Genomic DNA, 12,689 nt, shown 5'->3' on the forward strand with positions numbered 1-12,689 from the left:
AGGCGGGTGACGTCACCGACCGGGAAGCATAAAAGCATATGCGGTGGAGCCGGAATTTGCTTCTAGGAATGAAGCGACTCCTCGCAGGAATGCAGGAAGTATGGCTTAGAGACGCAGCGTCTCGTTCCCTTCAGGAACCAGGTTTGCATACGTAACCCGAGACATTCCCTTCCAGGAACTCGAGCTGCATCGAAAGCGCTACGGTAACGAGATGCCCACGCCACCAGACTTCCAAGTACCTGCCCTGTGTGTATCACTAGGAGCACAGCGAGGGCGAAAGAACAGAAGAGCCCGGAGGGGCCCTAAGAAAAGCATCCGCAATCCACTGACTAAGGGTCTGCTTAGAAGCAGGCAGAGCCCGCTTGGCACATACAATTAAGCTTCTGGTCGGGCTCCACAAAGGGAGGAGGACTGAAGGCCTGCAGCACGACAGGCCGTGGTATAGAAGAGGGGACCTAGGAAATAACCCGCTCGAGGGTAGAGAAACGCTTTGGCCAGACCAGGGGCAAAGACGAGATAAGAAGGGGCCACGAAGGGTAGATATCGCCAAAAGGAAGGAAGTCTCAAAGTGAGAATGCGATCAAAAATCTCTTAAATGGGTTCGAATGGAGGAAGATGGTCTCAGCAACCTCGGATGAGAGACCAAAAATTATAGGTTGTGCCTCCTCAGAGGCCACACCCACAGCTTCCACAACTCCGGGCGGGGGTGAAGGATAGTGCCCCCCGCCTGTGAGAGGAGATCTCTCCTGACGGGAATCTCCCACGGAGAGCCGTCGAGGAGAGAAATCAGGTCCGAGAACCATCCTCGGCCCGGCCAGAACGGTGCTACCAAAAGTAGGCTGACCTCGTCCTGGCGCACTCTCGCCAGAACTCCCGGGAGCAGAGTGATCGGGGGAAAAGCGTACAGACGAAGCCTCGGCCAGGTCTGTACCATAGCGTCCAGTTCCAGAGGAGCTGGAGGAACTAGAGAGAACCAGAGGGGACATTGCGCTGACTCTCGAATCGCCAAGAGGTCCACCTGAGCCTGGCCAAAAACTCTCCATATCTGCTTCACCACCTCAGGGTGAAGCATCCATTCCCCGGGCCTCGGCCCCTGCCTCGACAGGATGTCTGCTCCCACATTGAGATACCCAGGGATATAGATGGCTCTCAGCGAGCAGAGTTTGCCCTGGGACCACACAAGGATCTGGTGTGCCAAATTGTATAAGGGGCGCGAACGCAGACCTCCCTGGTTGTTGATGTAAGAGACCACTGCTGTGCTGTGCTGTGCAACAACACATGGTGATCTCTTAGGTCTTAGAGAAAGTGCTTGAGAGCACAAAACCCGGCCAACATTTCCAAACAATTGATATGCCACGTAAGATGGTGACGGCTCCACAGACCGTGGGCAGGGTGGCCACTAATGACCGCTCCCCAATCGGTGAGGGATGCGTCTGTCGCTACCATTACGCGGCGACAAGGAGCTCCCAGCACCGGGCCCTGAGACAAGAACCAAGCTTAGCTCCACATGTCTAAGGCACGTAGGCATCGCCGCGTGACCTTGATCATGCGAAGCAGGTTTCCCCTCGGGGAGAACCCCTTGGTCTTGAGCCACGACTGTAGGAGTCTCATGTACAGCAGGCCAAAACGTATCACGTTGGACGCAGCTGCCATGAGCCCCAGCAGTTTCTGAAACTGCTCGACAGTGAGTGACTGGCCCTCTTTCACTCTCTTGACTGAGGTGAGGATCGACTCGATCCGAGCAGGAGACATACGTGCCTGCATCGTGGTCGAATCCCACACCACGCCTAGATAAGTGGTTCTCTATAGTGGAGAAAGCACACTTTCTTGGCGTTCAGTCTCAACCCCTTCATGTGCGCAAGAACGACATCTCTATGCTGAATCGCCACCTGCTCTGATCGAGCTAGAATCAACCAATCGTTGATGTAAAAGTGCAGGGTGAGAGTGCAAGGCCAACGGGAAGACGCGATATTGGTAAGCTTTGCCCCCAAAAGCAAACCTCAGGGACTTCCCATGAGAGGGAAGGATGGAGACGTGAAATATGCGTCCTTAGATCTATCGTGACAAACCAGTCCTCGGACTTGGCCTTAGACACGACTGATGAGTGTAAGCACCCTGAACTTCAGTCACATGACTGAGTGGTTCAACTGACGCAGATCTACCATCCTTCTTTGGAACAATGAAGTACCGGCTGTAGAACCCGGACTCTCTTCCGTGAGGAGGGACCACCTCGATGGCCTCCTTCCTCAAGAGAGTGTCTACTTCCTGTTCCATGATCAGAGCCTGCTCGGGGCACACGCCCCGTTGAAAGGCAGCGGCAGAGCGCCGAACTGAATACAAAGGCCTCTCTCTACAGTACGCAGGACCCAATGAGATCCATTTGGCAGTAGTTTCCACGCTGCCTAAATGGTCTACTAAGGGAACCAGTCTTTCGAGACTGGCCTCTGATGTACCCAGAGCTGCTGGCTCGGTGCCCTGAAGGACCGCAGAGGGGTCTGCCCTCGTAAACCCTGGGCCACGCCCGTAGGGCTTCTTGGCCGAGGACTCCTTAGACTTAAGAACGGTCCGCAGATCCGGCTTAGCCTTAGAGGTCCCCGACCCAGAGCGTTTGCCACCACGGCCCCACCTCGGTGGGGTGCGAGTAGCCATGCTCTGTTTTGTGGCTCTCTGAAGAGGGGCTGGCACGCGGCGAGGGCTGCTCCCGTCCAGCAGCCCCCTGATCTAGAGATAGGCGAGGGAGAAACCGCTGAAACGCCACCGCCTGTATACAGGCCTCTTGGTACCTGTCGACGACGGAATTGACGGCGTCGCTGAACAGGCCAGAAGGCGCAAGCGGGGCGTCCATGAGGAAGACCCTATCTTCTCCATGTCAGATGCCGGCTCCACCGTAAGTGCTTTTATGCTTCCCGGTGGATGACGTCACCCGCCTATGACGTCTCGCCCATCCATTGGACAGATTACACTCCGGTTCAGAGCGCGTTCCCCTAGCGCTTTCGACGCAGCTCGAGTTCCTGGAAGGGAACAAACTTGGAAGTTTTTAGAATTGCGTGAAAAAACAATATGTCCAGTTATAGACAGGCTCTAAAAGCTGCAAGGGCAGAGCATATCCACAAACTCATAGATAATAACCAAAACAATCCAAGGTTGTTATTTAGCACAGTGGCTAGATTAACAAATAACCAGACGCCACCCGATCTAAATATTCCCTCACAGTTTAATAGTAATGACTTTATGAATTTCTTTGCTGATAAAATAGATAACATCAGAAATACAATATCAAATGTAGATTCTACTGCGTCTAGTATTTCAGCTTCATTCATCGCACCCAAAGAAAACTGCAGTGCTTTACAACTATAGGACAGGAAGAGCTTATAAACTTATCAGTGCATCTAAACCAACAACATGTTTATTAGATCCTGTACCCACTAAATTACTGAAAGAGTTGTTACCTGTAGCAGAATAACCACTTCTCAATATTATTAACTCATCGTTATCTTCAGGTCACGTCCCAAAACCATTCAAGCTGGCGGTTATTAAGCCTCTTAATAAGAAACCACAACTAGATTCTAATGACCTGGCAAATTACAGACCAGAGGTGGGTAGTAACGAGTTACATTTACTTCGTTACATTTACTTGAGTAAATTTTTTGGGTAACTAATACTTTTAGAGTATATTTTAAAATGGGTACTTTTACTCTTACTCAAGTATATTTTTAGAGAAAAAACGGTACTTTTACTTCGTTACTGTGGGCGACTCTCCTCTCGTTACTGTATCTTAATGCAACAAGTTAAAAATGCTTCGGTTTATTCCAAACGCGCCATCTGCTTTTCTCTGGGCAATGAACAATGCCCATTCACAAATGATTCATTCTTTTGAGTCGATTCTGTTTAAAGGCTTTATCAAACCAGTTGGCAAACCAGTGAATCGGTTCGCAAATCAGTTTGAATGATTCGTTCAGTTCCCTGCCGCACGCGCTGAGTCTCTGAAGCAGTTCTCACTCAGATAACAGAGTTTAAGAACATCAAGAGCGCTGAAGACGTGGCTTTGGATCTACAGTCAGTTGAAAGCAAATCTGCAAAGGCTTGTGTGCTAGAGCTATATGAAGATCTTTTATTAGATGAACACCGCGTGTGCGGTCTACTGTTCCACAGGTATAGGCCACGATACCACTATGACATTACCAGTTTGTTGTACATGTACCTTACATTAAATACAATGTATCATTTATACATTAAATAAGCTGTCACAGAGTATGAAATGAACACCCGCGGAACCCGCGTTAGCTCTGCACAGCGGCGCGCGGCCTGTTCTAGACACAATAGTAATATTTTTACAATATTTATGCTTGCAAAAATATAGGCTACATTTCTTTACATTTTGCAGAACAGAAGATCCGTCAAGATGCATTTGTTTTATGTTCAGAGCAGTCATGTGAGGCGTTTTCAGAGGTTTCAGTGTCAGAGGTTATAGGATAATACATAATTAATTTACTTTAAAATATAATTTAATTCAGTGATGCAAATCAGAATTGTCATCAGCTGTTACGCCAGTTTTCGGAGTCATATGACCCTTCAGAAGTTATTAATATATATCGATTTATTACCAGTCTTGGAAACAGTTTTGCTGCTTAATATTTTTTGGAACCTGTAACATTTTGTTCAGTATTCTTTGATGAATAGAAAGCTAAAAAGAGCAGCACTGATAATAAATCAACATGATTTCTGAAGTATTATGTGACTCTGAAGACTGGGGTAAAGGTTGATGAAAATTATTATTTGCATCACTGAAATAAATTACATTAAAATATATATTTTGAACAGCAGTGTGTGTACATAAATGTAATCTATATATCTAAATAAAAATAGACTATATTCAGTACCTATATGATCCAAAGTAACTACCTACTTGAGTAGATTTTTTTTTTATCCGATACTTTTTCACTCTTACTCAAGTAACTATTCAAACTATTACTTTTACTTGAGTAAAAGTTTCTAGAAGTACTTTTGAGTACAGTTTTTGGGTACTCTACCCACCTCTGGAGGTCACTCACCTGGACTCCAGACAATTCAAGGTTCAACTTCAGTTAAGTATTCAACCATTTAAGAAAGACTAGTCTACTGCACAAACCCTAGCACAGGTTCGGCACACCAAATATTAAACTGAATATTGAGACACCTGCCAATTACCTGAATTAAAAACACCTACAAATAACCCACCACTTCTATTAAACAGTTCACAGGAGGGCAGTCTTTAAAAGGTTATTTTCCTACCAAGGAGGAACCTTTCCTTCTGGAAAGAGAATATGTACAGTAGGACTACCAGTTTCCTACAGCACACTCAAATCAAAATTGGAGAAAAACACAAAACCAGAAACAGTTTTTCAACCCCATTTATTGAAAACCAGCTAAAGTTTTCGGTCGCTCTTGAACCATTACAGGACTGAGTGATGCCTTCCCTTCCCACTGAACACCTAGAAAAAGCAGACAGTTAAGTGGAGCACTTGAGTGTCAAATAAGCTTAAGTCAGCAGCCTACCTCCAAAAGGAGCAGCAGGAATTCCACCATCAGGACCACATGTTGAGTCACAGCAACCACAAGCCTGGTGGCTCCCATCAGCACCAAACCACCTGCAACGAGAAAAATCAGACACGGCACCTTCAACTGGTTCTTAAGCAGCATGAACATACCCATTGGCAAAGGAACAGGATTTGTGGAGAGCGTCACTGGGTGCAGAAGCAAGAGTGGCCTTCAGAACACACGTTATGTAGATCTGCAAGAGACACCACAGGTAAGAGATCACAAACCCAGAGCAGACGGAAGAGTAAAGCAAATTCATACAACACTCAGTACATACAGAAGGACTGGATGGCTCCTGGAACATGAAGGCCTCCAGCTGGAACTGGATCTTGTCTTTCTGGGTTTGAGGCATGAAACGAGAGCTGGAAGTCGTGACCTTACCATCCACAAGGCACCTGATGATTAAAAAAAAACCTCAATGTCAACTGCAGCATCTACCTTACCCTAATTCTCAGTGAAAGTGGTTACAAGGAGCAAGCTCAATCAACTGGCGATTTGGGTAGCATCTGGTGACATGAACACACCCATGATTCTCAATGAAGGAATATCTCGGAAGGGTGGTCACATCAGGTTCTTGAGTGGCCACACAGTGGTCCACAAACACACGCAGTGGGACGTGGTTGTACACCTTCACAGACGCCTCAATATTAATAATGTCACCCAGGAAATAAGTGTGTGAGGGCCTCTCATAGGACCAGTCATCTGCGAGGAGGAAGAACAGTTTAGGCACAGCCTCATTCAGAAGGCAGAAGGTCTAAAGAAACTGCACCAACCCATCATGAGCTTCAGGGAGAACAGCAAGACTTCCTCGCCAACCTCCGTTGAAGCATAAGGGACCCAAGTTGGCCTCAAGGCATTACCGCTCACAGTATGAAACCTGCAGTTCAAGGAGGAACCAAACAAATGGTCTTCGAGTTACACCACCACAAGCAGCAAGGCCACATGTCACAAAAGGTCACTTACCTTTGGTAGTGGCATTGGACACCGACAACTGCACCATCTGCACGAGTAATCGGAGTGCCAGCGAGTGCCTCAGGTGTGTAGGTAAGAGCAAAGGTGTAGACAAGCTCATCCTCGGTCATCTGTAAGAGACTGAATGCATTACCAAGAGGATTCGCAAAAATAATTACAAAAGGTGTCTTAGCAAGTCGCACCATAAAAATCACTTGGTTCACCTGAGTGAACAGTTCCACTAAAGAACAGAACTGTCCCATGGATGTTAGAGGTTCAGGGAACCATTGATACCAAAGAACCTTTGATTTAGTAGTGTGCAGCATAATATAGTAAGATTTACCATTAGCACACTGTTGCAGTCCTGCAGTTCATACTCAAAATAGAGCACCCTGGAGCCAGGGACCCAACCGACAACAGGACATCCTCCCAAAGTCAGACCAGATGGCTGGATCAGCTGACCATTGCTAAACAAGTCCTGCTGTACCTCCACATGAACCAGATTCTCACCGCATTGAATAGCTACACTACTGGGAGTCACAGGTTGCCTCAACTGGAAGTCCACCGCCACCTCGCTCTGCACCTCTGGAACAATGGGAAACCTCCAGTCCAAAGGCTTGACTGGACCCTGCAACACCTGCTTCTCCTGAAGACCAAGAGGCTCTTGTGCAAATCCTCTGGAGTCAAGATCCTGAAACTGAGAAGCCTTTTGCAAAGGGTTCCAGAACCCTTGAGAAGAAAGAGCAGGACCTCTGGAAACTTGATCAGATTGCGGCTTCGTGCTGCTTGGACTTTGATTGTATCTCAAACTTCCCCATGCATTCTTCAGATCAAATGCCACAATCACAACCAGCACTAACACACCATGGAAAAGACCCATCCTGACAAGCATTCAAACGATACCACAATAATGCTTGTCTTTGCCATTAAGTACAGCTTTGAATTTAGGTGGCTCCTCCCCTTTCAGCTTAATTGCTTGCCTTTGATTCTCCTCTGGACCTGTAGAGTTTATGCATTAGCAAATGAGAACGTTCTAAACAAGAGTCATTAGCCAATAGAAAGCTTGATATGGATCTGAGGGTTTCATCTACACTCATTCACAATTTTCACAAGATCACACAAATAATAGAGATTTTTCTCTTTTTAAGAGTTTTAGTTTATTATAAGAACAGCTCTGGAAAAATTTAGCATTACATCACTTGCTCACCAATGGACAGAGGTGGGTAGTAACGAGTTACATTTACTTGAGTACATTTTTTGGGTAACTAATACTTTTAGAGTATATTTTAAAATGGGTACTTTTACTCTTACTCAAGTATAGTTTTACAGAAAAAACTGTACTTTTACTTCGTTTCTGTGGGCGACTCTCCTCTCGTTACTGTATCTTAATGCAATACAAGTTAAAAATGCTTCGGTTTATTCCAAACGCGCCGTCTACTTTTCTCTGGGCAATGAATGATGCCCATTCGCAAATGATTCATTCTTTTGAGTCGATTCTGTTTAAAGGCTTTATCAAACCAGTTGGCAAACCAGTGAATCGGTTCGCGAATCAGTTTGAATGATTCGTTCAGTTCCCTGCCGCACGCGCTGAGTCTCTGAAGTGGTTCTCACTCAGATAACAGAGAGTTTAAGAACATCAAGAGCGCTGAAGACGTGGCTTTGGATCTACAGTCAGTTGAAAGCAAATCTGCAAAGGCTTGTTTGCTAGAGCTATATGAAGATCTTTTATTAGATGAACACCGCGTGTGCTGTCTACTGTTCCACAGGTATAGGCCACGATACCACTATGGCATTACCAGTTTGTTGTACATGTACCTTACATTAAATACAATGTATAATTTGTACATTAAATAAGCTGTCACAGAGTATGAAATGAACACCCGCGGAACCCGCGTTAGCCCTGCGCAGCGGCGCATGGCCTGTTCTAGACACAATTAATATTAATATTTTTACAATATTTACGCTTGCAAAAATATAGGCTACATTTGTTTACATTTTGCAGAACAGAAGATCCGTCAATATGCATTTGTTTCGTTATGTTCAGAGCAGTCATGTGAGGCGTTTTCAGAGGTTTCAGTGTCAGAGGTTATAGGATAATACATAATTAATTTACTTTAAAATATAATTTAATTCAGTGATGCAAATCAGAATTTTCATCAGCTGTTACTCCAGTTTTCGGAGTCATATGATCCTTCAGAAATCATTATAATATATCGATTTATTACCAGTGTTGGAAACAGTTTTGCTGCTTAATATTTTTTGGAACCTGTAACATTTTGTTCAGTATTCTTTGATGAATAGAAAGCTAAAAAGAGCAGCACTGATAATAAATCAACATGATTTCTGAAGGATTATGTGACTCTGAAGACTGGGGTAAAGGCTGATGAAAATTCTGATTTGCATCACTGAAATAAATTACATTAAAAAAAAAAGATAAAAAAAAGAAAATGTAATCTACACTCACCTAAAGGATTATTAGGAACACCTGTTCAATTTCTCATTAATGCAATTATCTAATCAACCAATCACATGGCAGTTGCTTCAATGCATTTAGGGGTGTGGTCCTGGTCAAGACAATCTCCTGAACTCCAAACTGAATGTCAGAATGGGAAAGAAAGGTGATTTAAGCAATTTTGAGCGTGGCATGGTTGTTGGTGCCAGACGGGCCGGTCTGAGTATTTCACAATCTGCTCAGTTACTGGGATTTTCACGCATAACCATTTCTAGGGTTTACAAAGAATGGTGTGAAAAGGGAAAAACATCCAGTATGCGGCAGTCCTGTGGGCGAAAATGCCTTGTTGATGCTAGAGGTCAGAGGAGAATGGGCCGACTGATTCAAGCTGATAGAAGAGCAACTTTGACTGAAATAACCACTCGTTACAACCGAGGTATGCAGCAAAGCATTTGTGAAGCCACAACACGCACAACCTTGAGGCGGATGGGCTACAACAGCAGAAGACCCCACCGGGTACCACTCATCTCCACTACAAATAGGAAAAAGAGGCTACAATTTGCACGAGCTCACCAAAATTTGACGGTTGAAGAATGGAAAAATGTTGCCTGGTCTGATGAGTCTCGAATTTGGCGTAAACAGAATGAGAACATGGATCCATCATGCCTTGTTACCACTGTGCAGGCTGGTGGTGTAATGGTGTGGGGGATGTTTTCTTGGCACACTTTAGGCCCCTTAGTGCCAATTGGGCATCGTTTAAATGCCACGGCCTACCTGAGCATTGTTTCTGACCATGTCCATCCCTTTATGACCACCATGTACCCATCCTCTGATGGCTACTTCCAGCAGGATAATGCACCATGTCACAAAGCTCGAATCATTTCAAATTGGTTTCTTGAACATGGCAATGAGTTCACTGTACTAAAATGGCCCCCACAGTCACCAGATCTCAACCCAATAGAGCATCTTTGGGATGTGGTGGAACGGGGGAGCTTCGTGCCCTGGATGTGCTCCATCAACTGCAAGATGCTATCCTATCAATGTGGACCAACATTTCTAAAGAATGCTTTCAGCACCTTGTTGAATCAATGCCACGTAGAATTAAGGCAGTTCTGAAGGCGAAAGGGGGTCAAACACAGTATTAGTATGGTGTTCCTAATAATCCTTTAGGTGAGTGTATATATCTAAATAAAAATAGTCTATATTCAGTACATATATGATTCAAAGTAACTAGTAACTAACTACTTGAGTAGTTTTTTTGTCCGATACTTTTTTACTCTTACTCAAGTAACTATTCAGACTATTACTTTATTACTCTATTACTATTTAAATATTTCTAGAAGTACTTTTACTTTTACTTGAGTACAGTTTTTGGGTACTCTACCCACCTCTGTTACAGACCCATTTCAAATCTTCCGTTTATGTCTAAAATTTTAGAAAAAGTTCCTCAATTGTGCTCCTTCTTGCAAAAAAAAGATCTCTATGAAGAATTTCAGTCAGGTTTCAGGCCTCACCATAGTACAGAAACTGCACTTGTTAAAATTACAAATGACTTGCTTCTTGCATCAGATCAAGGCTGCATCTCATTGCTAGTATTACTTGATCTTAGTGCTGCGTTCGACACTATAGACCATGACATACTCATAGATTGATTACAAAACTATACTGGTATTAAAGGGCAGGCTTTAAGATGGTTTAGATCCTACCTGTCCGATCGCTACCACTTTGTTAATTTAAATGGGGAGTCATCTCAATTATCACCAGTAAAGTATGGAGTACCACAAGGATCTGTCCTAGGTCCTCTGCTATTTTAAATATACATGTTGCCCCTTGGTAATATTATTAGAAAATACGGGATTAGTTTTCATTGTTATGCTGATGATACTCAACCATATATCTCAACAAGACCAGATGAAACTTCGCAACTATCTAAGCTAATAGATTGTGTAAAAAATGTAAAAGATTGGATGACCAATAATTTCCTCCTATTAAATTCAGATAAGACAGAGATATTACTTATTGGACCAAAAAACAGTACACAAAATCTCTTGGATTACAATTTGCAACTAGACGGATGTACTGTTACGTCCTCTAAAGTCAAAAATCTGGGTGTTATATTAGACAGCAACTTGTCCTTGAAAATCATATTTCCCATGTTACAAAAACAGCATTCTTCCATCTTAGAAACATTGCCAAGCTTCGAAACATGCTACCTGTTTCTGATGCAGAAAAGCTAGTTCATGCATTCATGACCTCTAGACTGGACTATTGTAATGCACTGCTAGGTGGTTGTCCTGCATCTTCAATAAACAAGCTACAGATAGTCCAAAATGCAGCGGCTAGAGTTCTTACCAGGTCAAGAAAATATGATCATATTACTCCAATTTTACAGTCTCTGCACTGGCTACCTATTCAGTTCCGTATCATTTACAAAATATTATTACTTGCCTATAAGGCCCTAAATGGTTTAGCTCCTGCGTACCTAACTCGTCTTCTACCACGCTACAATCCAACCCGTTCCCTAAGGTTGCAAAACTCTGGACTTTTGGTAGTACCTAGGATAGCAAAGTCCACTAAAGGAGGTAGAGCTTTTTCACATTTGGCTCCCAAACTCTGGAATAGCCTTCCTGATAGCATTCGGGGTTCAGACACACTCTCTCTGTTTAAATCTAGATTAAAGACACATCTCTTTAGCCAAGCATTCACATAATGCATCTTATAATCTTGTACTGCAATTATATCTGATCAAATGTACATTATTATTATTCTTTAGCTTGGGTTGAACAAATCATTTTTGCTTATATGGAACAGCAGCTACGCTAATTATGTCTCTATATGTATAAAAGTAACACTGGTAATGTAATGCATTACTTTCCATAAAAAGTAACTAAGTAACACAATTAATTACTTTTTTTTAGAGAGTAACGCAATATTTAATGCATTAGTTTTGAAAGCAACTTTGGTCTACACTTTTGACTTTGACTTTTGTCATTTAGCAGACACTTTTGTCCAAAGCGACTTACAAATAAGAAAATGTAACTAAAACTAAAAGTTACAACTCTATAAATACTATATACCCACATATTTAAGAAAATAAAGAAATGAAATAAAATTGACACATGCATATAACAACATTTCAATACTAAACATATAAATGAAAAAAACTAAAATAAAAAGCTATACTTCTATCCCTTGCCGGTGTCCCTGCTCGGTGGAGTCGCACGGTAGAGTTGATGGTCTTTACACCACACGTATAACATATAGCTGAAATGCATGTGAAAGATGCCACATACGCTGAGATGAATTAACTGAATCTGTACTCAGGCTACAGAACATCATGAGAGTGGTTAAATGCATCAGAATGCCAGCCATGTCCTCGCTGACCTGGAATGAAAGAGAATTGCTTTTAATTTACTAAAAAACTGTAAGTGCAATAAAAGTCAAATGACAGAAAAATAAACTCTGAGCGCAGATGTGATACTTACTTTCACTGCAAGATAATTAAACACTGTTTATTCTGCACTTTATGGAACTAATGTGATCCACTGTACACATTATAGAATGAGCATACTGTGATAAACTATGATTTATAATTGTATATTTAACAACTATGATTTCAGAGAAGAAATATCTCATATCTCATCCTAAAGCCATTGTATGTTATTTGCATATCAGCATTGGTATCAGATGATTTTTAAACACCAATTAA

The 12,689-nt window shown here is 43.1% G+C and overlaps 1 protein-coding gene across 1 annotated transcript; it reads right to left on the minus strand.

The window, feature by feature from the left end:
- Positions 1-5,518: 5,518 nt before the first annotated feature.
- Positions 5,519-7,408, minus strand: LOC306886791 (zona pellucida sperm-binding protein 3-like; the record flags this gene model as incomplete). The annotated part of the gene is made up of 7 exons (XM_079444096.1): positions 5,519-5,627; positions 5,688-5,770; positions 5,855-5,972; positions 6,102-6,279; positions 6,351-6,454; positions 6,541-6,659; positions 6,872-7,408. 7 exons carry the CDS (start codon positions 7,406-7,408, stop codon positions 5,519-5,521), a joined length of 1,248 nt encoding a protein of 415 aa, XP_079300222.1.
- Positions 7,409-12,689: the final 5,281 nt, after the last annotated feature.

Source organism: Barbus barbus (assembly GCF_936440315.1).
Source record: "Barbus barbus genome assembly, chromosome: 20".
NCBI classification, from domain to species: domain Eukaryota; kingdom Metazoa; phylum Chordata; class Actinopteri; order Cypriniformes; family Cyprinidae; genus Barbus; species Barbus barbus.